This window comes from Lampris incognitus, chromosome 16 (assembly GCF_029633865.1).
Source record: "Lampris incognitus isolate fLamInc1 chromosome 16, fLamInc1.hap2, whole genome shotgun sequence".
NCBI lineage: Eukaryota > Metazoa > Chordata > Actinopteri > Lampriformes > Lampridae > Lampris > Lampris incognitus.
This window is the reverse complement of record NC_079226.1, coordinates 25646139-25671878: the sequence shown is the minus strand read 5'-3', so window position 1 is coordinate 25671878 and position 25740 is coordinate 25646139. Positions and strand designations below refer to the sequence as shown.

Below are 25740 nucleotides of genomic sequence, written 5' to 3'. Positions count from 1 at the left end.
GCTGGAGACGCCCCGTGTTTGAAGCTGTGCACGGCCTCTGTCATCCAGGCGGTAAGCCATCCGTGCGCCTGACCTCTGCTAAGTTTGTGTGGGAGGGACTTAAGAGAGACGTGAAAGCGTGGGTCGACTCGTGTGTTGCCTGTCAGCGGGCTAAGATACACCGCCACATTAAGGCGCCCCTGGAACGCTTCGCAGTGCCGGAGAGACGATTTGACCATGTCCACGTCGACCTGGTTGGTCCCCTACCCCCCTCCCATGGGTTCACCTACCTCTTCACTGCGGTGGACAGGACTACGCGCTGGCCTGAAGCTGTTCCCCTGGCATCCACGACCTCTGCTGATGTGGCCCGGGCTTTTATTGGGTCGTGGGTCTCACGTTTCGGTATGCCTTCTGACCTTTCATCTGACCGCGGGCCACAGTTTACCTCAGAGCTATGGAATGCTGTGGGTGAGGCTCTGGGCGTCAAGCTTCACCGCACTACCGCCTACCACCCTCAGGTGAACGGCCTATGTGAGCGCTTCCACCGGTCCATGAAGGCTGCTCTTCGGGCTACTCTCAAGGACTGCAACTGGGTCGACAAGCTCCCATGGGTCATGCTGGGCCTGCGGACCGCCCCGAAGGAAGACCTACAAGCCTCCTCTGCGGAGCTGGTGTACGACACGCCGCTGCGAGTCCCAGGCGATTTCATGTCCAACGCAACGCGTCCCTGGTCAGCTGTGGACCAACGAGCCTCCTTGCTGGACGGGGTCAGAGCTTTCACACCCGTCCCTACCGCCCAACACGGCGCTCCGGTGTCCCAGGTGCCCCCAGGTCTGCAGTCAGCGGACTACGTGTTCATCCGTCACGACGCACACCGCCCCCCTCTGCAACCCCCTTATGACGGCTCCTTCCGCATCCTGGAACGGGGAACTAAGCACCTGGTGGTGGATTTTGGGGGCACGGCCGAGCATGTTTCAGTGGACCGAGTTAAACCCGCACACCTGGACTTGACGCAGCCGTTGGAGTTAGCCCAACCTCCTCGTCGCGGTCGTCCCCCGGCTCCGCCTCCTCCCCCCGTGGAGGCCCGTGCTGCCTCTTCTGCTCCTCAGGCCGACCTCCACAGGCCCGCGTCAATGCCTCCCAGAGACACTCCGGCCTCTGTTACCCGGAGCCGCCGCGGACGGCCTGTCGGCCCCCCGTGCCTGCCTGACTTCGATTACTAGGGCAAATTCTGGGGGGGCTCATGTGGTGGACACGTATTGGGGATAGAATTCACCCCAGGAACTAAGGATTAAAGAAGGTTGCCTGCACGGCTAAAGTGTGAACCTACGGTCTTCTCCGTTCCTTCGGCTCTACAGCCTGATGCAACAAAAAAAAAACTCTCTTTCTCACACACGCGCGCGCGCGCACACACACACAAGAATGATGAAATGATGTGCTGCATGATAGAACAGAATGCAAAATCATGTAGCGCACACGTTGTGCATGTGATGTGCATGACAAGGCAGTTAATGATATGTTCTTTCTCATGTAACTTTATTGACAGCTGATGATTGCTTATGGCACGAAACAGTCTTGTACTGTCTCATACAGAGTTTACTTGAATCGCTGGATTATTTTGCTCCTTATTTGTTGAGCAGTTTCTCTACCATTGAGTGTTTCTTTTAACAAAGTTATATATATATATATATATATCACTAGCCACAGCTACCACCTTTGACCTGACGTTTGGAGGGCACTTTGGCTGCAACAGCATACAGTATCATAGGGACCACATTAGCCTTCACAGTAAAAATGCAGAGTAAACACTTTCTATTACACAACATACAGATGATGGCTTTTAGTACATAGTCTTCAGCTTGATTAGGCATGAAGCCTGAATCCAGCTCGTGCTCATTCAGCTTTGAAGCAGAGCAAATTTGATTTCATAAGTGTATGTATCTACAAATCCACACTTACTCTGTGCTGTTACATACTGTATACGCTTTCAATACAAGATGATAAAAATAATGATAATACATAAAAGCTCTTAGCTAACTTGAAATTCGTACAACTGAAAAGTGTGTGAAGAAAAGAATGTAATATGCAAAGGGTTTTTTTTTATGAATTTCATATAAAGCACAATACATTACCCTGGATGAGAAATAGATGAGACAAGATCACAGATGTGAAGCTCTTCGACATACATTTGAGCAGATTTGTTCGTTCAACTTTGAAACAATAAAGGCTTTAAAGAAACAGCGAAATCAAGAATGGAGGAAAAAAGGAAAAGGGAATGCAAGTTGGGGATAATTTTACTACACAGTTCACGTTGACCTTTGACAAGGTAAGGCCACAGAGCTTATGCTAGGTCTGAAGGATCCGGCATAGGTCAAAGCCTTGACATTTGCTACAAGACTCCCACCAGACATTAGCATGCTGCTGCTGCTGGGGCTCACCAGTGGAATGAGGAACAAAGGCGCCTTTAGAATATCAAGCCAGCTGGCGTGCTATAAGAGTTACTATGAGATTTACTGTACAGTATTAAGTAGACCTTGAGTTAACATAGGCCGGTTTTTTGCTAGTGTCTCATTTAGGTCACATTGGTTTGCTCGAATGCTAATTTACAATCAAAACTCAGCACGTCCTCCAGCAACATTTGGGGTGGACATGAAATATAACTCAAACGCATGCTTTCTTTCATACATGTTTATTTATTATTTTTTCCATTGTACATGATAAATAATATATTTCTTTACATTTATGTACATTCATCAAAAAGAAATAAAAGCATGTTATTCAAGAGTGTGCCACTGCATTACTTTGTGCTCAGCTGACAAATGAAAAGCAGTGTGCTATTTGAACGTGTATCCTAATGTGGTCTTTCAATGCAAATCAAGGTGAATTATGCGTCAGTGTTGTCCTAGTCTTCTCAGAGTACCTCCTGGACCTGTAAATTCAAAAGATATTATCAAATGGAAATCAATAAACAAACTCTAGCCTAGGCAAGCCACCCACACACACACACAAACACACACACACACATCTAAACTTAACACAAAAAGTAAGGAAATGTGTATTTGGTAGATTATTTCTTTGTTGTAACAATGCTTCTTGGCAATAAATCTTATACCATTGGAAAGCCTGTTTATTTCCCTTTTAAATGGTGCCACATTTGTAAGGAACATGCATTTGTGGGATGAGCAGCAGAGCTGAGTATGTGGGTTGTGCCCATGAAAAATATTTGCCAAATCTTCTCTGCCAATGCCAAACAGCTTATTTTGCTGTTGCTATTGACTTGTTTTGAGCTTCTGGTACCCCAGGTGCTGACAATCAGGTGCCTGATATAAGATTTATTGCCAAGAAGCATTGTTACGACAAAGAAATAATCTACCAAACACACATTTCCTTACTTTTTGTGCTAAGTTTATATATACATATACATATATATATACATATATATAGTGTTTCTTTTAACAAAGTTATATAATATATATATATATATATAGTGTTTCTTTTAACAAAGTTATATATATATATATGTATGTATGACTTTGTTAAAAGAAACACTCAATGGTAGGGAAAGTGCTCGACAAATAACGAGCAAAATAATCCAGTGAGTCAAATAAATTCTATTATGGGACAGTACAACGCTGTTTCATGCTATAAACAATCACTGGATTTATATACAGAGATGAGAGTGGAGAGACGGAGAGAGGAGAGAGAGAGAGAGAGAGAGAGAGAGAGGAGAGAATGAGAGAGAGAGAGAGAGAGAGAGAGAGAGAGAGAGAGAGATGAGAGAAGAGGAGAGGAGCAGAGAGAGAGAGAGAGAGAGAGAGAGAAGAGAGAGATGAGAGAGAGAGAGAGAGAGAGAGAGAGAGAGAGAGAGAGAAGAGAGTAGAGAGAGAGAGAAGAGAGAGAGAGAGAGAGAGAGAGAGAGGTTAAATGTTTACACAAAGCAAGAGAGGCAAGATTGAGATGGCTTGGACATGTGTGGAGGAGAGATGCTGGGTATATTGGGAGAAGGATGCTGAATATGGAAGGCTGCTGGAGTAGAGGAAAAGAGAAGGCCAAAGAGGAGGTCTAATGGATGTGGTGAGGGAGGACATGCAGGTGGCTGGTGTGACAGAGGAAGATGCAGAGGACAGGAAGAAATGGAAATGGATGACCCGCTGTGGCGACCCCTAACGGGAGCAGCCAAAAGTAATAGTGGTAGTATAGTTAAAAGTTTGACTTGTATCTAAATTGCAGCTATTGGAAAAAGAAAAAGAAAGAGAAGAACTGAAGGAAGGAAGGATAAATGGAGGGGACAAATGAAGGAACAAAGGGAGGAGATTTCAAGCAGAGTCTTACTTCCACATTTCTCACCTATTCAGACTAGAGGGTAGCTGGCAGCAGTGGCAATGCCACACTGGTTGTGCTTATTCCTGCTCATCATGATGTAGCCCTTGGCTCCCCAACTTATGACCCCAGCTAGGGACACACAAAAACATTTACCATTATTGTTACCCATGCACACCCCAGTAGTGACACCGGATGTTTACCAGCTGTAATAAAGATGGACACTGCCTGTTCTTTATGTAGGAACAAAGAAATGAAAGTAATTAATCCATTTTGATTTGAAATGTAAGAAAAACACTTAAATCAATACATATCAAAATGCACCATTAACATATAGGTAGATAACAAATAATTAATAGAAATTGTTTGGCCAGTAAACTAATGTTAATCATCTGTGCTGCTGACTTATTGACAAATTAATATGGATTTTGCTTTACATGTGTCGATGAGAAGATCATTATGTTTAACACTGTTAAAATACTGACAAAAGAGAGACCAGAAGAACAGACTAAATTAGCTCACTGTTGCCATAGTTACACTTTTGACAGCAAGCACATGTATAACAGTATGTTAATTAGAAAAGGCATTTTCTGAAGAAATCGCGATGTGACTGCTGGCTTTTGAAAGGCCAACACTAAACTAGACTGCTGGCTTTAATACCATTAATGTCAGAAAGTTGTGGAATATTTTACGGATGGAATGGAGTTTCTTACTGAAAGTATGAATGAGTAAATAAGAGTTGAAAAGAGTATGAATACTTGGAAAAGTGGGGAATGGATGAAGGATGCAAAAAAGCTGGGAGCTTAACTGCATTGCTGGCTTTAATTTGTGTGAAGAATCAACTGAAGGAGTACGAACAGTTGGAAAAGTGGGAAGAGGATGAAGGATGCAAAATATACTATTGTGGTGATAGACAATTGAGGGTAGATTCACCAGGGGCTGCTGCTCCTTTAAGGCAGACGTTCAGAGTGCTGACGTAGGCACTGCTGAGAGTTCCCAGGGTGGAGCCATGTTTGCAGCAGCCTAGCGGTTAGCTGGTTGCCATGAGAGATTGTGCTGTATCGGTGTTGTTTGGGGTGGCGAGTAAACGGAATTGACTCGACTCGATCTCTCCGTCTCCTCATTCCTGCACTCCCACATTATAAACTGGGTGATGAATTGCATTGCTTGACTAACGGCTGGGAACAAAACTACATAGCTGGCTTAACTTTGTATGAAGAAGCAGCTGAAGGAGTACAGAAAGCTGGAAAAGTGGGAAAGGGTCTAATTAGAATGACTGGAATTTTAAATTTGAATAAAACAAATGTATGAAAGATGGGGAATATTTTAAGGCTTGAGTGGGCAACTGAAAGTATGAATGGGTAGATATGAGTCGAAAAAGTGTAGAAATTAATATGAATGGTTGGAAAAAGGGAAAGGGATGAAATTGCATTGCTTCACTAATGGCTGCTAGGTGGTTGCTAGGGTGTTGCTATGGTGTTCTGGATGGTTTCTTGGGTGTTGTTGCTGGGCAGTTGCTATGGTGTTCTGGGTAGTTGATGGGATATCACTGGGCAGTTGCTATGGTGTTTGGGGTGGTAGCTAGGCGGTTGCTATGGTGTTTGGGTGGTTATTAGGCAGTTGCTATGGTGTTTGGGGTGGTTGTTAAGGGTTGCCTGGCGGTTGCTATGGTGTTTGGGATGGTAGCTAGGCAGTTGCTATGAGGTTTGGGGGGGGTTGCTAGGGTGTTCCAGGTGGTTGCTAGGGTGTTCTGGGTGGTTGTTAGGTTGTGGCTGGGGTGTATCTATCTATCTATCTATCTATCTATCTATCTATCTATCATATCCATCTATCAAACTGCTCACTCTCTGTTCTCTGCCCCCCCCCACCCCATGTGCATCACCATGACAACATGGCAGCTGGTTTTCAAATGGCCTGACAGTAAACTTTAAAAACTGCATCAATGCATTTTCTATGGGCACACACCCTCCAAACAAATGCTCATATTCCAAAAACTATATGTCGCAAAGCTTCGATATTTACATCGTGAGTGTCACAAGTTGGCGAACATTTTGCTGTATAATGTGTCCAAATGGAGTAAGATTTGAGGATGTGACAGCAATGTAGAAACGTCACAAATAAGAATAAGCTCATCGTTTTGCTCTTAGTTAATATAGGAGTCCGTGCTGCAGTTAATTGGTGCTCCTGTTGCTTTGAGGCTCATAGAGCCAAAAGTGTAAGCACGCTTGCTTCCATGGTTACATGGTTGCGAGCAGCATAGTTTTTTCTACGTTTTATGTATAATTATGTATGTGGACTGAAAATTGTGGGAGTGAGAGCAAGTTTAAGAGAACATTTTTAGATGATTTTACAGCTCCTTTCCACTCTAATGATGCATCCACCCACTCTAGCTGTAAGCGTTCCACGCTACGCACCAACGTAAAAATCTGAGAGGGCTGAAAATTGTATGAACTCTTAATAAATGATGGTGTAGCGGTCTAAGCATCGGCTTTGTGTCGACGCAGTTGCCCACTGGGGACCGGGGTTCGCGCCCTGGTCTCGTCAGATCCAATTATGGACGGATTCAATGAAGCAGCAATAATTGGCAACGCTGTCTTCGGGAGGGGGGCGGAGTCGGCTTGTGTTCGTCACATGAATGCATCTCTGTGTGTGTGTGAAAAAGCAGTGGTTCGGCCTGGAGTCGCCTTGTCACGGAAGTGGCGAGGCGTCTCCTTCAAGACTGCCGGCCGGAGAGATGCAGTTGGCAACGCATACAGTACGAGGGTGGGAGTTTGAACGAGAATAGGGATCGATTGGCCACTAAATTGGGAGAAAAGGGGAAAAATCAGAACGAAATTTATAATAATAAAAAAAGAATTATTGTGTAAAACGTATGACCGACATGAAAAGGTTGAATTAATGTGAGAAAGTCCAAAGTATCGGGAAGATTTGAAAGTTTGAATGTAGTTTCTAACTCAAAGTATGAAAGAGCAGTAAGAGTTCAAAAAGGGGTAGGTTTGAACATTGTGCCAATAAACTTCCATTGTAAAAAATATTGTGGAAAAAATTAAAAGTATAAAAAGGTATAAAAAAAATTTAAATACAAAAAATGTACTAAGTAAGCTGAACATTTTACAGTTTGAATGAAAGTATGAAAGGTATGTATGAGAAAAGAAATAATACATTACAATTGAACTTGATTGATTTATTGATTGATTAGTATCACTAATGTCCTAATTGACCTTAATTTTTTATGTTTGAATGACATTTCTGCGTCGAAAAATGTGGAGCTAGTTAAGTGATTAAAAAATGCGGCGGAAAAATAATAATAATAATTATAATAATAATATTATTGTTATAAAGGATTCTTGCATAGAAGAACATAGGTTGGGAATTCACACCAGTTATGATGGAGGTTTACCTGTTTTTGACCATCCAGTAGTCCTTCCCATTGTCAGAACCATAACCCACTGCCAGCACACCATGGTCCAGCTCAGTACTACCGCACTCAGACTCATCATACACGCCTTCCAGAACAAACAAACAAACAAACAAACAAACAAACAAACAAACACACACACACATACACACACACACACACAAACACACACACACACACACACACACACACACACACACACACACACACACACACACACACACACACACATCAATGCAATGTATATGTTTCACATCTTGAAAGAACTCATATTCTATACATTCATAGAAGAGCTGCTACTGTCAGGAGTATAACCTGATAAGTCAGATGAAAGGGAGTTGATTTTGAAATCCCCATCATCTCATTTATTAGTTGGACATTAGATACTGTCTAGGTGGGTAGGGAAAGGGAAGATAGGGATAGCATGGGAGTGGATGGAAGGAATAAGGTTGGGTCAAGGGATATTTATTTTAGCTATTATTTGATTGATCGTTGAATTCTTAATGGAAAAATATCTTCACACTATCTGAAGAATTTCACCTGATTCATACAGCTGGAAAGATGAATGGCCAGCATCGATGGCAACAGACACAGGCCCGATGGTGGCCACAGCTTCCTTCAGGGCGTCCTCGTCACCGCTGGTCACATCAACAAAGCCAGTGCAGGTGGCTCCAATCGTGGCTGGGTTAAAGCGACACTCCCCATCCTGATTGACACACAGGCAATAAAAATAGTGCTTTTTTTCCTTCTTTATTAATCCCCATGGGGAAATTCTTTCTCTGCATTTAACCCATCCTAGCTGTGTAGCTAAGAGCAGTGGGCAGCCACCGTGCAGCGCCCGGAGACCAACTCCAGTTCTGCTTTCCATTGCCTTGGTCAGGGGCACACACAGGAGTATTAACCCTAACATGCATGTGTTTTTGATGGTGGGAGGAAACCGGAGCACCTGGAGGAAACCCACCGCAGACATGGAGAGAACATGCAAACTCCACACAGAGGGTGACCCCCAAGGTTGGACAACCCCGGGTTTCGAACCCAGGACCTTCTTGTTGTGAGGCAACAACGCTAACCACTGGGCCACCGTGCCTAATATGTGATGTGATGTCTTATTATCAGGTCTATGGCTCTATTTTAAGAGACTAATCTACCTTGATTATGGCGGTATATGGACAAGTCAGTTTTCAGGAAACATGCTTTCTGGGGTGGTTTGCAAAATATACTTAGTTAACTCTGCTGTCCACAAAAATTAGCATTGGAGACTGTCTCTGTATATAAAAGGTCTGCTTTAGGGGTGTCCAGCACCACTATGCAGTATAACCACAAGATGTCAGTCATTCAACAACAATAATTGTAAAGAGATGATTTTGTCAATTTTGCATCCCTACTGTCAGATTTCGCTGGATTTGTAACACTGTAGTTGTGTTCCAACAGTAAATATCACTTTTATTGTTGTATTTTAGTGTATCTGAACAGTTTCTTTGTTTTTTTCAACAAAGTTTTGGAAAATTTAACCACAGCTTGCAGTCAAATAAATATTCAAATAGTCATAATTGATTTGGACATCCTAGGCATCTTCTGTGCACTGGGAATTATGTTCTGATGAAAGCTGACTAATTATTACAACAAAACGCCCCCCTGCTGACCTGAGCCTCATAGGGGTAGGACTCCTCAGTGTCCAGGCCTTTGTTGGCAATGATGTATCTGAAGGCTTGGTCCATCAGTCCTCCCATACAGCCCATGTTGCCGAAGCTTCCGGAGCAATCCACCAGTTGCTGCTCGCTCAGAGAGATCAACTTCCCGGTCTTCCTGAACTGCTGGCCCTCCAGGGAACCCGTCTGGAGAGAGGGGCAGACGGAGAGGAAATACGGTTGGAGATGTATTCAGGTAGATGCACAAAGACACAGCAAGAACCAGAAAACAAGGGTGAAGAAAATTGTTAAAGTTTAAGGTAATAGTACATGGGGTGGAGCTACAGTACAGCTTTGGAGCAAGATTAAAAGTTCATGCTTTATAATGGCTATGTATAGACACACTCACACACACACACACACACACACACACACACACACACACACACACACACACACACACACACACACACACACACACACACACACACACACACACACACTGGATTATACATACTGTGCTAAAGGCCCAGCAAGAACCGCACTGCTTCTGATCTTTGACCTCGGTGACATAGCCCTTCTCCCTCCAGTCCACAGCGGTTGGTAGATCAGCGCCACCTGGCCGTTGGAGGAATGCAGAGCCTCTGCGGGGCATCGAGGAGTTGAAGGAGGCCAGACAGCCTCGGGTGATCAGACTTCTGTACTCCTCGTTTTCCTATCGAGGAGCGACACGGAGGTGAGTGACCACAGAAAATGTTAGATTTACACGACATCTATTTAGGCCTGATGACGCCTTATGCAGAATGTCATCCTGTGTTATGCTTGAGACAAAATGCAAAAAAACAAATTACGAGAGCTCGGCTGCGCTGTTTTCGTTCAACTGTGATTTTTTTCCCCTCTGTGCAGTAAAAGTGGATGTACATTTCATCCTGTTTTTACCACACATGAAAAAGAAACCCGGTAGCTAAATTCCTCTTGGTTGTTCCACGTGGGTGGAGGGCGAGGCCTCGATGTTTTTTTTGTGTGTTCCTACCATGTCAGCGAAAAAAGTCATGCCGAGGCGGTATGACTTGATGCCCTCATCAGCCATGATGTTATGGACCAGCACCAGTTTACGATTGTTGAGCCACACCTGCCTGCGGTGGGCCTCCTCTGACGGAGAAGTGTAGGTCTTTTCTTTTAGACAAATCAGCGATTACAGGAAAGTGAGAAAGAAAGAAAAAAGATAATTGATACATCAATAATTGATCATCATTTTCCATTCATGCTTTTTGTGAGAAGACGAGCAACATGACATCGATTGGTGAATGATCAAGACCTGGTGCGCAGAGTTTAAAATGTTCAGTATTTCTGTAACTAAATGTACATAACTATGTATTCCTCTACAGATTTGGGTCTTTAGGTCTTAAGAAATGGTGTTTTACTTATTTCAGAACCACAACGAACAAGCAAATTATTCTTCATCTGCCAAAACATCATACGGAGAGAGAAAAAAAAGTATACATGCATGATATTTTTACAACAGCATTTTAGGTCTTACCAAATTTGAGTTTCCAGGCGTGGAACTCCAGGTCCTCCACGGAGAGACTGGCACAGCTGGCCACGGCCAGAACAGCGGCAACCACCACCAGTAGCTTCATCCTGCCAGATGAACACAGGAAGAAATGAACGTAGAAATACCGACACTCGCCGAGATGAACAGAACAGAACAACACACACCCGGCTTTGAGGCTGGACACTCTCAGCGTAGATGACACTCACATAGTATGTGTTCCCTCTTAATGTGTCCCCACTTCACCTGTGCCGCCTCTCTGTCAGTGTGACAGGTCTGTTTCTTGCCCTGTTTGAATCACTGACTCGTCTTTCAGTTGCTATTCCTCCTTTGCAGAAAATTACACCCGCAACACAGGAAATGTTTCTGCATCTGTCTCTCTGTCTTTCTGTCTTTCTGTGTGTGTGTGTGTGTGTGTGTGTGCGTGCGTGTGTGTGTGTGTGTGTGTGTGTGTGTGTGTGTGTGTGTGTGTGTGTGTGTGTGTGTGTGTGTGTGTGTGTGCGTGTGTGTGCGTGTGTGTGTGTGTCAGTCAGTGTTAGCCGCTGCTTACCTGCCTCTCTGTATGTTGTGAAGGTTGATGTTTAACCACCTGTAGGTGATGGAGGTCTGTCAGAGAGACTTGTTCTTTTATAGCCGCTGTTACGGTTGTGTCGGGTCAGGTGCCTGTCACGATGCGCCGGTCTCAAAGAGTGAGAGAGGGAGTGACGAAGTGACAGAAAGTGGAGAAAGAATATGCTTACTAGTCAGTTAATGGAAAAAAAATTGGGGGAATGACAGACTTATGAATCAGAGTTTAGTATGATGGTGTTGGTATATGATACCTTTTTTTATTGGAAAACTGTCAAAAAGACAATTTAACAATTTGAGAAATGTTTTTTGGAAAAACGTTACATTTTCTATAGCAAGTTCAATAATTTGGCAATGGGATTTTTTTTTCTCTTTGGGCATACGTATGTCAAAAGAAGAGATAGCCATGTCTGTCTTTGTGGTACTCCCCCTCCCCCACACCATTTCTTCCTGTAAATACCACAGGAGTACTTTTGTTTTGCTCTCCAGATACTGCAGAGCAGTTTTCGTCACACGGTGACAGGGAATCCTCTGAAACGGGGCAGGAAATCAGTGTACACCTGTAGAACAATAGCAAAACAAAGATATATGTACACACACACACACACACACACACACACACACACACACATATATGCATGCACACATACACACATACTTGTGCACACATACACGCACACTTTCCATTTGCTCACACAATTTTTTTTCCATGTTTCAGCTGCAACCCTACTTACAGGAATCATGCCGCCAAGTGTCTTAGCAGCTGATGACAGCATTCACATCTAGTATACATTATATGACTCATAATATTCTCGACATTTATCCAGTTTTCTCAGAAATGGGATAAGCCCCGTCCAGCAAACTATATTTCAAAACACTAAATGCCTCATTCCTCTCCATGTAAATTACTCATTGACTTCTGATGATTTCATGAGACACGCCAACAACCTGGGAGCAGCTATTGCTGTCCGACAGGCATGAGCTCAAACCACATGATCTGGTGAGGTCACCAGAAATATCTGGTCACATGTGACAGGTAACCACTCTCTGACCGTTCTCAAAATCAGGACCTTTTGTTTGTTGGTTTGTGTGTTTTGGTGAGCTAAACAATCTTTCAAACGCTCATGAGCCCGTCGGGAAGTGTTATTTATTGTCTGCCACTGTAATGAGCAGCAATGTGCATTTTGGACAAGAACGCACACGAGCTCAGGTCTGAGAGCATCATCAAATCGCCTTCGAAGTTCTAAAAGATTTAGCGCTCGAAAGGGTTTCCATCGACAACCATACCTGCTTCCTGTCTCCAGAAACCTACACGTCCTGTTTGCAACTTTACTGCCGGATCTGTTTGATGTGGAAAATATACCTCTCTTTCCGAATCAGAAAAAAACAACAAAAAAACAACAGGAGGTGTGCATGAAAAGATTTAATGATATGATTTAATGAGCATATGAACAGAAATGAAGACACTGGTTCCAAAGAGTGAAAAGTTATCAATAACACCAATAATTTTGCTTTATTCATTTATTCCAGTTAATGTCTATGACAATAACCGGAGCCTGACACATGGGCTTCTTAGGTATGGTCTCACCGAGACATCCGATTCCATGGTTAGTCAGTGATAACCCACTTTACTGTGGTAATATATTACAGCTAGCAAGAGGTGAAAGGATTTGGCTGTTAGATTGTGAACATTGTCAGACCAGCTGCTTGCCTACTTGTCTGTCTGTCTGTCTATCTGTTTGTCTGTTTGTCTGTCTGTCTGCCTGCCTGTCAGTCCTGCTGTCTGTCTGTCTGTCTGCAGTCTGTCTGCCTGTCTGTCCATCTGTCTGTCTTTTGTCTGTTTGTCTGTCTGCGGTCTGTCTGTCTGTCTGCGGCCTGTCTGTCTGTCTGCGGCCTGTCTGTCTGTGTGTCTGTCTGTTTGCAGTGTCTGTCTGTCTGCAGTCTGTCCATCTGCCTGTCTGTCTGTTTGCAGTCTGTCTGTCTGTCTGTCTGTCTGTGGTCTGTCTGTGTGTCTGTCTGTTTGCAGTGTGTCTGTCTGCCTGTCTGTCTGTCTGTTTGTCTGCAGTCTGTCCGTCTGCCTGCCTGTCTGTCTGTCTGTGGTCTGTCCGTCTGTTTGTCTGTCTGTCTGCTTGCAGTGTGTCTGTCTCTCTGCCTGTCTGTCTGCAGTCTGTCTGTCTGACCATCTGTCCATCTGTCTGTCTGTCTGTCCATCTGTCTGTGATCCGTTTGTCTGCCTGTCTGACCGTCTGTCCATCTGTCTGTCTATCTGTCTGTTTGTCTGCCTGCCCGTCTGTTTGTCTGTCTGCGGTCTGTCTGTCTGTCTGTGTTTCTTTGTCTGTCGGCCTGTCTGCGGTCTTGTCTGTCTGTCTGCCTGTCTGTCTGTCTGTCTGCCAGTCTGCGGTCTGTCTTTCGGTCTGCCTGCCTGCCTGTGAGTCCGTCTGTCTGTCCGTCTGTCTGCCAGTTTGCGGTCTGTCTGTCTGTCTTCAGTCTATCTGTGTGTCTGTCTGTCTATCTGTGGTCAGTCTGTCTGTCTGTCAGTCTGTCTGTCACAAGGCTTCTGTGTCAAAACTCTACTTCAGACCATAAAGATGCTGTAAAAGCAAAGTCAGTGCTAAGGTAAACGTTTACAGGCGTCATTAAAGCTGTTAGAGCGTCTGCCATTTTCCTCGCTGTTCACTCCTCTCCCTGCCATGTGCTCTGCGTGGTCATCAGTCAGTGCAACACATGTTTAGGCCCCTTTAAATGAAAAAATACTGCGGCGACATTGAGAAAGAAATAAAATGTATCCCCAGTTAAACTGTCATTTGATTTAAAGCCGTTTTGCATTGTATACGCACATAATACCATCGTAAACCCCTGGAGTGATGCTGCTCTTCTTGTAAAAGTGGTTGTGAACATTGACCATTAAAGCAAAAAAGAAACGAAGGCTCTTTCATTCAAATACAGTGGCGGTATTAAGCTAAAGAAGACATGATGAAAAGGTTTGATGGAAGGTTGAGATATCACATAATCAACAGGATGTCCACACTTGAATGACGCAGCAAAAGCAAACACGTACACATGCTCACACTCAGACACACACACATCATCATCATCATCAATACCTCCCACACACACACACACACACAGATGCTGAAGATTTTGCTATTCTTCCAATGGAATTGCGTTTACAGTCACAAATAAGCAGAAGCAGCCAAGTACACATCCACATTATATATAAAATACACACAATTCCAACATAATCCAGCTTTTTACATTACTCAGTCTCTCAACAATGTCAAGTGACAAGGAAGACAACCGGCAGGTCAGTGGCCTATCAGAGAACGTTGAATCAGCTCATCTGGACTCAACTATCTTTGATTTTCTTGCCTGGATCATTGAGCATGCATAAAGACATTCGATGGCCTATATTTGCACATACATTTACAACATAAGTCATGTGACAAGATCTGGAAAGTGCTAACACAATAACGAATACAAACACAGAAGCTGATGGAAAGTTCATAAGTGCAAAGATCAAGGTTGTGTGACACCACCTACCTTGTGGGGACATTTTATGGGTCCCCATGAGGAAAAGGGTCTATTTTAGGGTTAGGGCGTGGGTTAAGGGTTAAGGTTAGAATTAGGATAAGGTAAGGGTAAGGGTTAAGGTTAAGCATGTAGTTATGATGGTTAAGGTTAGGGTTAAGGGCTAGGGAACAAATGTAGTCAGTGAGGTGTCCCCACGTGTGTGTGTGTGTGTGTGTGTGTGTGTGTGTGTGTGCGGGCCTGCCTACACGTGTTTTTGTGTGCATTTATGTATGTGACCTTGGGCACAGGCTAGGGCTGGGACTTTAACGCGTTAATTCCATAATTAATTATAGGAAAAATAACGGCTTTAAAAAAATTGAACGCATTTTATTTTTACACTCCAGTCAACACGGAGCGCTTCTCAGTGCACTCGTTTCTGGCATACGGATTATACCGATGCACTGAGTGACATCAGTCAAGCGGAAAGCGGAGTAGGTTAGGCTAACAAGTTAGTATGCTAACAACAGATGTGATGGACGACAAGGATGACACCGCGTTGCTTAGCTCTGTGGATGGGAAATTTACGTTTAAAAACCGGTCGGATGGAAGCCTAGATAAGAGCACTGTTGTGTGCAGACTCTGCAACAAAGAGTTTGCATTCCACCGCAGTTATTCAAGCCTCTGGTACCACCTAAACGCGAAACACGTTGCAGCTAGTACCAACACCGGAGCTAACGCTAGTGCTCCTAGTACAACCAAGCAGAGTCGCCAACCGACTCTCCACCAGATGACGGGTTTCAAAGCCAAGATGAGTAAATCCACGTCTGATAAATTAACAAACTCACTGGCGAAATGGATTGCTTTGGACTGTAGACCACTTTCAGTGGTAGAAGACCAGGGGTTACAAAAAGTACTGTGTTTACAAAACAAACTTGTTTTGAACAAAATAAACAGGATTTTGTTGTTTAAACTTATGTATGTGTCTATTCATTGATTTAGTCATCTACCAAGACCTGTTTGCATTGAAAAATGTTACTTCTGGTGTCAAATATAGATATGCGATTAATTACAAAGCCCATAATTAATTCGATTAATTTTTTTAATCAAGCCCCACCACTAGCACAGGCATATACTGCATGAGCCAAAACGTTATGACCACCTGCCTAATATGCTGTTGGTCCTCCGTGTGCCACCAAAACAGCACCGAACCATCGAGGCACGAACTCTACAAGACCCCTGAAGGTGTCCTCTGGTATCTGGCACCAAAACATTAGCAGCAGATCCTTTAAGTTGCGAGGTGAGGCCTCCATGGATCAGACTTGTCGGTCCAGCACATCCCACAGATGCTCAATTGGACTGAGATCTGAAGAATTTGGAGGCCAGGGCAACATCTTGAACACTTCATCATGTTCCTCAAACCAGTCCTGAACAATGGGTGCAGTGCTGCAGGGTACATTATCCTACTGAAAGAGGCCACTGCCACCAGGGAATACCACTGCCATGAAGGGGTATATCTGGTCTGCAACGATGTTTAGTTACTTGTCAAATTGACTTCCATAGGAATGGTCGGACCCAGGGTTTCTCAGCAGAACATTGCCCAGAGCATCACACTCCCTCCACCCCCGGCTTGTCGTCTTCCCACAGTGCATCCTGGTGCCATCACTTCCCCAGGTAAATGGCACACACGAACACGGCCACCCATGTGATCTAAAAGAAAACGTGATTCATCAGACCAGGCAACCTCCTTTCACTGCTCCATGGTCCAGTTCTGACACTCACATGTCCATTGTGGGCGCTTTCGATGGTAGACAGGGGTCATCACGGGCACCATACACAGCAGGGTGTGATGTACTGTGTGTTGTGACACATTCTTCCCGTAGCTGTCATGAACATTTTCTGTGACTTATGTCACCGTAGACCTTATGTCAGTTCAGACCAGATGAGATAACCTTCGTTGCCCTCGTGCATTGAAGAGCCTTGGATGACAGAGTGATGAGCCCAACACCGGTTTGTGGTTTGTCCTCCTTGGACCACTGTCAGCAGGTACTCACCACCGCTGAGCAGGAGCACCTCACAAGCCTTGTTGTTTCAGAGATGCTCTGACCCAGTCGTCTGGCCATAACAATTTAGCCGTTGTCAAAGTCCCTCAGGTCTTTATTCCTGCCCATTTCTCCTGCATCCAACATGTTGACTAAGAGAACGGACTGTGTTCACTTACCATCTAATTTACCCAGACCTGGACATGTGCCCTTGTTTGGAGATGAACGTTATTCCGTTCACCTGTGAGTGGACATAATGTTTTGGCTCATCAGTGTATATGGGCGTATACATTTATGTTCATGAGTGTGTGTGTTTGTATTTGTGTGTACACATTTATATATGTGTATGTGTGTGTTTTGAGGTCGATAGAGAGAGGAAAAAATACAGAAAACGACAGAGATGAAGACGTTCTGCTTAACCAACACTGGAAATAAATATACAATAAAGTTTCGCACATTACCCAGAATTGTGTTTGGTTGTGTGACGTGTGTGTTTTATGTGTTTCTTTCAACGTTCATATGATTATTAGCTCATAGCTCTGGCAATTCGCTGTAATGCAAAATGTAATTGTCTGGAGCAATGTGGAGCAAAGGTCACACAGAATTTTTTTTTCTTTTTCCTGAGCTGAAATTTATTTCAGGCAACAGATTTTTCAGCCTTATTTCTAATCGTCCTCTGCTTAACACCTCCTTTAAGGGCAGGTTTATTATTTAAACAAATACTTCGAATTCTGAATCAGAGTCACGTGACTCCCCTCTGACTAGCGCTCGTGACTCGATGTGTCAGGATGTAGTGTAGAAAGAAGTCCTCTCGGTGGCCACCGTGAGGCTTGTTTGACTGTAAGTTCTGGCCCGGGTGTATTTGGGAATGACCAGACATCACATCTGAGAGGACCCGCTGTTTTCATGCTAGGCTAGGGGATGCTGGCAGCTACTGAGGAAGTCATTCGAGGCTGCATGGTCACAAGTCACAAAATCAGAAAAGAAGAGTGTGCAAACTGAAATGTTTTATCATTAAAAAAAATCAAAGGTGTATTTTTATCATTTTTGAAGAATATTTTAAGGCTGTCTTATCAGAAGTGCTAGTCTGTTGTACTTGAGTACACAGCTGAGAAAAGCTAGAAGGGGAAGTCAGAATAGAGAAATAAGGCATGGGAAGCTTTAACTTGCAATGATATAAATTGACCAGCAGAGGGAACCATTGACTTGGGCTTGACCTATAGACATGTTCACTGCACAGAGAAACTACTCAAGTCGACGATATTGTACACCTGCACTACTTCTTCGGTTGCTCCTTGTGAAAATGAACAAAGGAGATCAAACCGATTTGCTCTTAATTCAGTAAATATCAGTAAATGGTCAATAGGTGTATGATAACTGAGTGACCGAGTGGTTTCCACCGCTAATGAAGCAGCGTATTACTGTTGACAACCGCGCAACACAATGCAGTGATATTTCCGCTCGGCCCTGAGAGCATGCTCGCTGCAGGGAGGGATGCTCTGGAGAGACATGACGTGAAAAGGACGTGCTCAGTGTAAGTAACATTACTAATTTGAAGAGGCTGCAAGATGCTTGGCAGGGGAAACTGAGAGGAACGCTATCCCTGGTAAACTCCGTCTAATTGCATTACTCCAGCTTAGAGCCAATCACATAGTTGGCTGCTCTCTAGCGGGGGTCAGACATAACAGCAGTCTAAACTGTCGCGGCGGCCCAGGCTGGCATAACTCAACACATAATCTGATTATTGGATCAATAATACGGCAACACTCAGTGCATAACTGGGATGGCTGGCCTTCTCTCTGGTTACACATAGCTGGCATTCAGCACTCATTCCCGCTTTATAGGTGACAAAGTGTGAATATGGAGAGGAATTCAAATGCAAGGCCTTTCAGACTGAGACCGAGATGTGTCGAACGGCTCAGCCTTGGTAAGATCTGAGCTACCGTCTCCAGTATGAGCAGGGTACGAAGTGAAACTTGCCACATTTCTCCACATTTCAGAAGTCATCTCTCGTAACTTAGAGGCTGACCTAAAATATATGGGTACCAAAGGGTCGGGTACTTATTTCTGGAGTCCACTTGTGATTTCCTAGCTTGGTTTATTTAAACTAACAGGCCCCATGAGTAGTTGACCTCTAAACTGTTGTGCCTTGTTAGGTATTAAGGGTTTTGCGTGCAGCTGCACAATGCATTTCTGCAGGATACTCGTTATTGTAGCTTCTAGAGTGTTATTCTCAGTGACAGAAATGGTGTCCAACAAAGATGGTCTCAGTTTAAAATAGAAATATTTATTGACAGTCTTTTTTCAAGACAAATAAATGACACTCAAGAAAAGAAAAACATCCCAAAATGTTTCTAAACTCCAAGTTAAACCATCAATACACCGCGAAACAAATGAACTGAAATAGGACGTCTAATTATGAAAGAGAATTAGTTATCTTTTGAGTCTATTCAGAACAACAGAATTGCTGAGCTGAGCACAACCTGATATGTTTTAGAAGAAACAATCTTTTAGTCTACACAGAAGATTCCCTTAAAAGCGGGCGGATCATAATCTTCATCGAAACAACATTTACGATCCTCTCCCTCACCACTCTTAAGAAAACACACAACACAATTGAACCACTGAATTTTCAGAACACTGGCCTAATCAAAAGTTCAACAATCCATTTCTGAAATTCACATTAACACAAATAAATAGAAACACTTTCCAGAGAACAAAATAATATAATAGCAAAAAAAGAAAAGAAAAGAAAAAAAGCCATCACTATGACCGTCACAATGAATAAACAGCCATCACTGCCAGGCCTGCAGGACGGGGGGGGGGGGGGGGGAGCTCGGAACATTGGAGGGAAGCCTCTGTCTTCCTTATTTATCTCCCTATCCCTCCCTTCATCCCCTTCATCCCCCTATCTCTCTTCCCCTACAGTAGTCTGTTGTGATCCTGTCTTTCCCAGTCCAAACAGGTCACAGTGGCTCACACCTTGCCAAGGTTTGTGTGCTGCACAGAGAGAGAGAGAGAGAGAGGAGAGAGAGAGAGAGAGAGAGAGAGAGAGAGAGAGAGAGAGAGAGAGAGAGAGAGAGAGAGAGAGAGAGAGAGAGAGAGAGAGAGAGAGAGAGAGAGAGAGAGAGAGAGAGAGAGAGAGAGAGAGAGAGAGAGAGAGCGATGGGGCAAGTAGGGCAAATTAGGAGGCGAGTCCAATGACATTGACTTTGTCTCTGTCTCTGTCTCTCTGTCTGTCTCTCTCTCTCCCTTTCTCCCTCTCTGTCTGTCTGTCTCTCCTTTATCTCCCTGGTGCACACATGTCGACCTGGAGCAAGGCTGTGTACTGGCAGGGCAGGCCAGCGGTTGAGAGAGGGGGTTGGAGAGATGGGGCTGCAGAGAGGCGGTGTGAGAGGGATGAAGGGACAAGCTGCTTCAATAGAGGAGCAGGTCCAGACACTAATTGGATCTGGTAATGGCTGGTCACTGTGACTGAAGGGCTTGTTAAAACCAGTAGAGCTCCTTGCCTTTCTTGTGGTGCTGGAGACCTGGGAGAAAAGGATATATAGAGACAATGAGGAGAACAATGGCAAACAACAGAACACATGGTTACCATGGAGCCTACCTGTGCCAAACATCCTGTTTTACACCAGAAGAAGAAAGAAGAAGAAGGAGAAACCCTTTGTGTTCATATTGCATCTATATATATATGTGTGTGTGTGTGCGTGTGTGTGTGTGTGTGTGTGTGTGTGTCTCTCTCTCTCTCGCTCTCTGTGCACCCATATTTGATGAAATATCAATGTGTTTAATTCAGAAGGAATTAACTTATATAGGTGAGTTAGTTTACTGACATGACAAGCCCATTTTCACTGTGTTGTGCTTAACAGAGACATGCATATTTAATGACCAAGAATCCAGGGGCACATTTTTCAGTTACAGAATACCCCGAGGTCCTATATCATCCAATGGAAGCCTGTGACACCAGTTTAACGACAATATTTGGAAGGCCCTTCACCACAACCATTTGAACTTTCGCCCTTCTGCTCTTGCACATTTTTTTGCTCACTTCTGAAATGTTTGTGAAGATTTGTATTGTCTGTATTTGAAATATGTACAACCAGTCTGCAAACTGAAACAGTGTTGGAGTAGGGGGGAAACCCTCTACCGTTTAAGTATCAAGTGCTAGAACTTGTCAGGTGGCTTGTGTACCTGCATCCATATTGAGGGCCAGGGATTGGCTGACATCTCCCGGGGGCAGCAGGCTGGGCCAGGAGGGACTGGGCTCTAGCTTGCTCACCTCGTAGTGGCCCGGCAGGGTCGGCAGGTGTGGGGGCCGCACTGCTGGCATGAGCAGGGGTCCGTAGTGGGGCTCCAAGGCTGAGGGAGAGTAGAGTTCATGGAGGGGCCTCGGTGGTCCATAGGCCTGGGTCTGGGGGTAACCCCAGCTCTCTGATGGGTGTGGGTGGGAGTGAGGGTGGGCATGTGGGTGAGCATGGGGGTGCGGGTGGGGCAAGCCAGGGTGAAGCCCCGAGCCATATGGGTCCATGGAATAGGCTGGTGCACCCGTCTCACAGTGGGAGTGGCTCTGAGGCGAGGAGTAGTTACTGTCCCAGAAGGAGGGGGGGAAGCTTCGCCGGCTGCCAGGTGATGGAGTATCTGATAAAGGGGAAGATGGGGGAGCAGGGGTGGTGGTCAACGATCAAATTCAGACGGAGTCATGGATTGTTGTAACAACTGAGACGCAATTCATTTGATTTATAGCCATAAATGGTGGATCAGAACGTGAACCTATGCAGAGGTGAGGGAGGCAACCCCCCCCCCGACAAAACAAAGATGTCATTCACATGACTGCATCACCCCCTGGCCCAGATATCTTCCCTATTGGATCATAGTGACACAAAGTCCTACTCCCAACAAGACAGAAATAAATACAACCTAATTCTAGTAAACAGAGGGAGAGAGAGAAAGAGGGAGGTGAAACAGAGAGGGACAGAGAGAAAGAGAGCGCGAGAGAGCACGAGAGAGAGAGAGGGAGGGAGAGATGTCCCTATACCCTACCAGTCTATATAAGGCAGTGGCTTTAACCTGGAGCAGACTGCAAGGCTCACAGAACCTTAAATCACATGTTGTGGCGACATCTCTCAAGCCTCATGTCCCGAGTGCTACTTCAAAACCTAAAAACCCGCAAATGCACTCTTGCAGGCATGCACGGGCGCATGCATACACACAGAACTGGCCCAGCGCTAGCCCCTGCCGCCGCCGCCGCCGCTCCCGTCTCTGCTCCTGCAGCCCCACCTGTTGTTTTCTCTGCCCCCCCCCTCCACATTCCCCTTCTGGCCCTAGGCAGAGCGTCAAGCGAGCAATCCTACATTTTTAGCTGTATATTTTTACATTTAGATAGTCTCCTGGAAAAAAAAAAAGACGACACCGGTTAGCATGCCATGTGCTTGTGTTGCCTTCTGCCCCCATCACACAGACTGCAGCATAAATCAGCCCCAGTGGCAGGCGAGCAACTGAGCAGCCATTGTGGGGCAAGAGCTGGAGCCGGAGTCAGTAAGGCAGCCGCAGAGGCGTTTGAACGCGATATGCCATCGAGGCTGTGCGCTTACGGCCATGTATAAACATAGTATCTGTTGTGAGGCAGGAAGCATGTCTGGGTGCTGGAATGAAGACGTCCAACTGGACTAGGAGTGAGATCGACAAAGTGCAAAGGGGAGGGGGTGGGATAGTGTGTGTGTGTGTGTCTGTGTGTGTGTGTGTCTGTGTGTGTGTGTGTGTGTGAGAGAGAGAGAGAGAGAGAGAGAGAGAGAGAGAGAGAGAGAGAGAGAGAGAGAGAGAGAGAGAGAGAGAGAGAGAGAGAGAGAGAGAGAGAGAGAGAGAGAGAGAAAGAAAGACATAAAAAGAGAGAAAGAGTGAGGGAATATGCTGCTGGCCGGCAGAGAAAGCGCTTGTTAACTTCAGTGATTCATCCTCGCTGATGATTTTGATTACATTCACGTTTTATGTTTGCATATGTTTGCACAGTTACGCTGCAGGCAAAACCAAAACTGTTGTAAACCACCGTGATATAATGTCAGCGACTTACACTGCTGATTAAATTACATTTTTAGCATTTGTACACAGTGATTCATAATTACACATCTGTGTATTGCGCAGCGATTTTCAAGCAAACACACACAACCACCGTCCTGGTAGACAACGGATCGCTGTCATCTCGGGATAAATGACTTTACACAAAGACCTTGAAAGTAGTTTTATGTTAAGCTAAACAAGTGTGTGTGTGTGTGTGTGCACGCGCACTGTTGCTTTTCTTTAAAAAGCCTCACCCTTACACCAGTCCTTCAAGTGCTTTTTAATTGCTAACAGCTTCTGACCTCCGTGACCTTTCAACCTTATGCCCTGGCCTCTCCAGGGACAAAAGTTCCTGTAGGCATCCCTAAAATCCTGTTTCCTGACCACATCACCTGTCTGCCACGCCACTGTGCTCTGCAGAACTGCCCCTGGCACCCTGTGTGGCCTCGAAGGCCGGCACATGCACAGGGAGGTATATTGATACGAATGGGTGGCCAACGTAAAAAGTAACTCCGTGTTTTGTGTGAGTATATTTTTGTGTATGTGCGTGTGTGTGTGTGTGTGTGTGTGTATGTGTGTGTACGTGCGTGTACATGCCATGCCCATCAGTGCAAAATGTGTGCGCGCACGCATCCATGCATGTTTGTGTATACGCGGATGTTTATATGTGCTGTACCTGCGCCCTGTTGGTCAGCCACCCGCCGTTTGCCCTCCCCATCCATGTAGGAGCTGAGGGCTCTGGAAAAGTGCTCGTCCACCACACTACTGATGTCTCCGTGGTAGTAAGTGAAGAGGACGCAGCGCGATGTCAGGTATTCGGCCTCGGGGGCTTCCCGCTTCTCCTTGGGGCCCTCGTCCTGCCGCGAAGCCGCAGGGGGGTAGGAAGATGAGGACGAGGAGGACGACGAGGAGGAACCTCCAGGAACGGGGCCTCCTGCGCTGGGGCCCCCAGATACCCCCTCCGGACCCCTGGGAGCGTCCATAAAGTCACGATGGTGAGGAGAAGCACTGCTCAGACGGGGTGCCTGCGAAGGAGGAGTTAGACCAAGGAAGCGGGGAGGAGCGGAAGAGGGAAGGGGGTTAGGACAGTTGTTGCACAGGACAGATTTGGAGCTGTCTATGAGACATATATTAGCATAATGTTTTCTTTGTGTGTGGGGGAGGGTGTCGGCGAGTGGGTCCGTACAACTGTGTGCAGGCTCTGTATGTGTGAATCCCCTCGGAGTTGTGAAACTACGAGGGTGGTTGAACATGAAATCTAACTCGAGTGAACCGAGTTGCATGAGGAGCACGGCGATGGAAAAGAGGTCATGTGACACACAGCTTTTTTTTTTGAAACGGCACTAAAACTCGAGAAACACAACGCTAAAATCTCGTCAGTGTAAACCCCGACCCGTTTTACGCCTAGCGTCCGGTTAGCAACTTTGCGCGGACGCCAAAGTCGCTTTCCCACAGCCGAACCGTCTCACTTGTAGAAACGGGAAAAGTTCAGATAAGAACAGGTCTTGACACACATTGACACCCCCCCACACACACACCACCACCACCACCACCTCTCCCCACCTCTCCCTACCTGTAGGCTACTGATAAAAGCGTGTGCAGTTGGCGCGTACGGTGCGTAATGTCCATAGGCTGGGTACATAACATCCAAACAGCTCATGGTAAACGAGCGGGATCCTTTGCGGCCGCCGCGGCCGATGGGAGGTGTCGCACTCTTCCGTGGAGACCGACCTTGTCGAGAGAGGGAGAGAACATTCCCCCCCTTCCCCCCCACATAAAGGCGTTTAAGAAGCGTGGTGGTCTCCGGTCAGAGGGGCTGTGCCATTGTTGCTCCCGTCTCTCAGCTCTCGCTTGTCGTGCGCCACCGACAGCTGCGCCGGAGCTTTGCTCGGTAGCAGAATGCGACGAGGGGGCTTATGGAGCGAGTGTGAGTGTCCTGTCCCCTGTACATCTCCTTGTCAACCCCTCCCACCTTCAGCAACCACCCATCCACCCTTCCACCATAAAAACACGCGCGCACACACACACACACACACACACACACACACACACACTCACACACGCACGCACGCACACACACATGCAAAAAGACAACTCTTCATGCACGAGTTTAACAACACAATGGCGACGCATGAAATGTTGTTTATGACATACAGGCGACATCATAAGAGACAGTGGGAGGTGTGTGGTTTGGTATTAGGGTGGTACTATATAGGCTATAGCTCTACTAAGCATTGTGGTAAAACTGGAAGTGGTGGCATGGCGAACACTTACAGCTTCTTAGCTGCAGTGAGCTGAGAAGTCAGAGGCTGGATCTGACAAATCTGGACTCTATAGGCATGCGATAAATGAGCACACGATACACGTCGGTTGGGTTGTTTTCCGTTTCTTTTCCATTTTGATGTCTGAAAACGTGTTCTGTCTGGGCCGAGAGGGTATCCATGGTCTTTAAACAACCATCGGTTGCCAAGTAAACCTTCAAGTCATCCGAACTATTCGGTGTCTTCCCAGAGTGACACATAGGTGTCAACTACAGGTTGCATATACTGGTCATATCAGCATCGAAGAGAGAGGGAATCTGCACAAATCCATGGCAAATTATCACCTATCAGCAGTGCAAACAAAAAGATATTTTCACACGCACACAAACACAACTGCACACATTCAAACAAA

At 45.4% G+C, this 25740-nt stretch overlaps 2 protein-coding genes across 2 annotated transcripts; both read right to left on the bottom strand.

Moving 5' to 3' along the window:
- Nucleotides 1–2736: 2736 nt before the first annotated feature.
- On the bottom strand, nucleotides 2737–10985 carry ctsl.1 (cathepsin L.1). Its single transcript, XM_056296541.1, is given in 9 exon segments — nucleotides 2737–2908; nucleotides 4327–4417; nucleotides 4419–4431; nucleotides 7700–7805; nucleotides 8258–8423; nucleotides 9361–9552; nucleotides 9863–10060; nucleotides 10379–10521; nucleotides 10886–10985. Coding segments are annotated over 8 exon segments (1005 nt in total). The 3' UTR covers nucleotides 2737–2908; nucleotides 4327–4330.
- A 9111-nt stretch (nucleotides 10986–20096) lies between these two features.
- On the bottom strand, nucleotides 20097–24899 carry vgll2b (vestigial-like family member 2b). The gene is made up of 4 exons (XM_056296378.1): nucleotides 24641–24899; nucleotides 23744–24092; nucleotides 21205–21651; nucleotides 20097–20543 (listed from the first exon to the last, which is right to left on the bottom strand). The coding sequence occupies exons 1-4, from the start codon at nucleotides 24725–24727 to the stop codon at nucleotides 20500–20502; spliced, it is 927 nt and encodes a 308-aa protein (XP_056152353.1). The 5' UTR covers nucleotides 24728–24899; the 3' UTR covers nucleotides 20097–20499.
- Nucleotides 24900–25740: the final 841 nt, after the last annotated feature.

Excerpts from the sequence above, each read along its gene's own strand:
- vgll2b (XM_056296378.1), bottom strand. The coding sequence starts at position 24,727 with ATGAGCTGTTTGGATGTTATGTACCCAGCCTATGGACATTACGCACCG. Across the intron at positions 24,093-24,640 it reads CTTTTATCAGTAGCCTACAG|GCACCCCGTCTGAGCAGTGC; the intron begins GTAGGGAGAGGT and ends CCTCCTTCGCAG. Across the intron at positions 21,652-23,743 it reads GGCTGACCAACAGGGCGCAG|ATACTCCATCACCTGGCAGC; the intron begins GTACAGCACATA and ends CCCCTTTATCAG.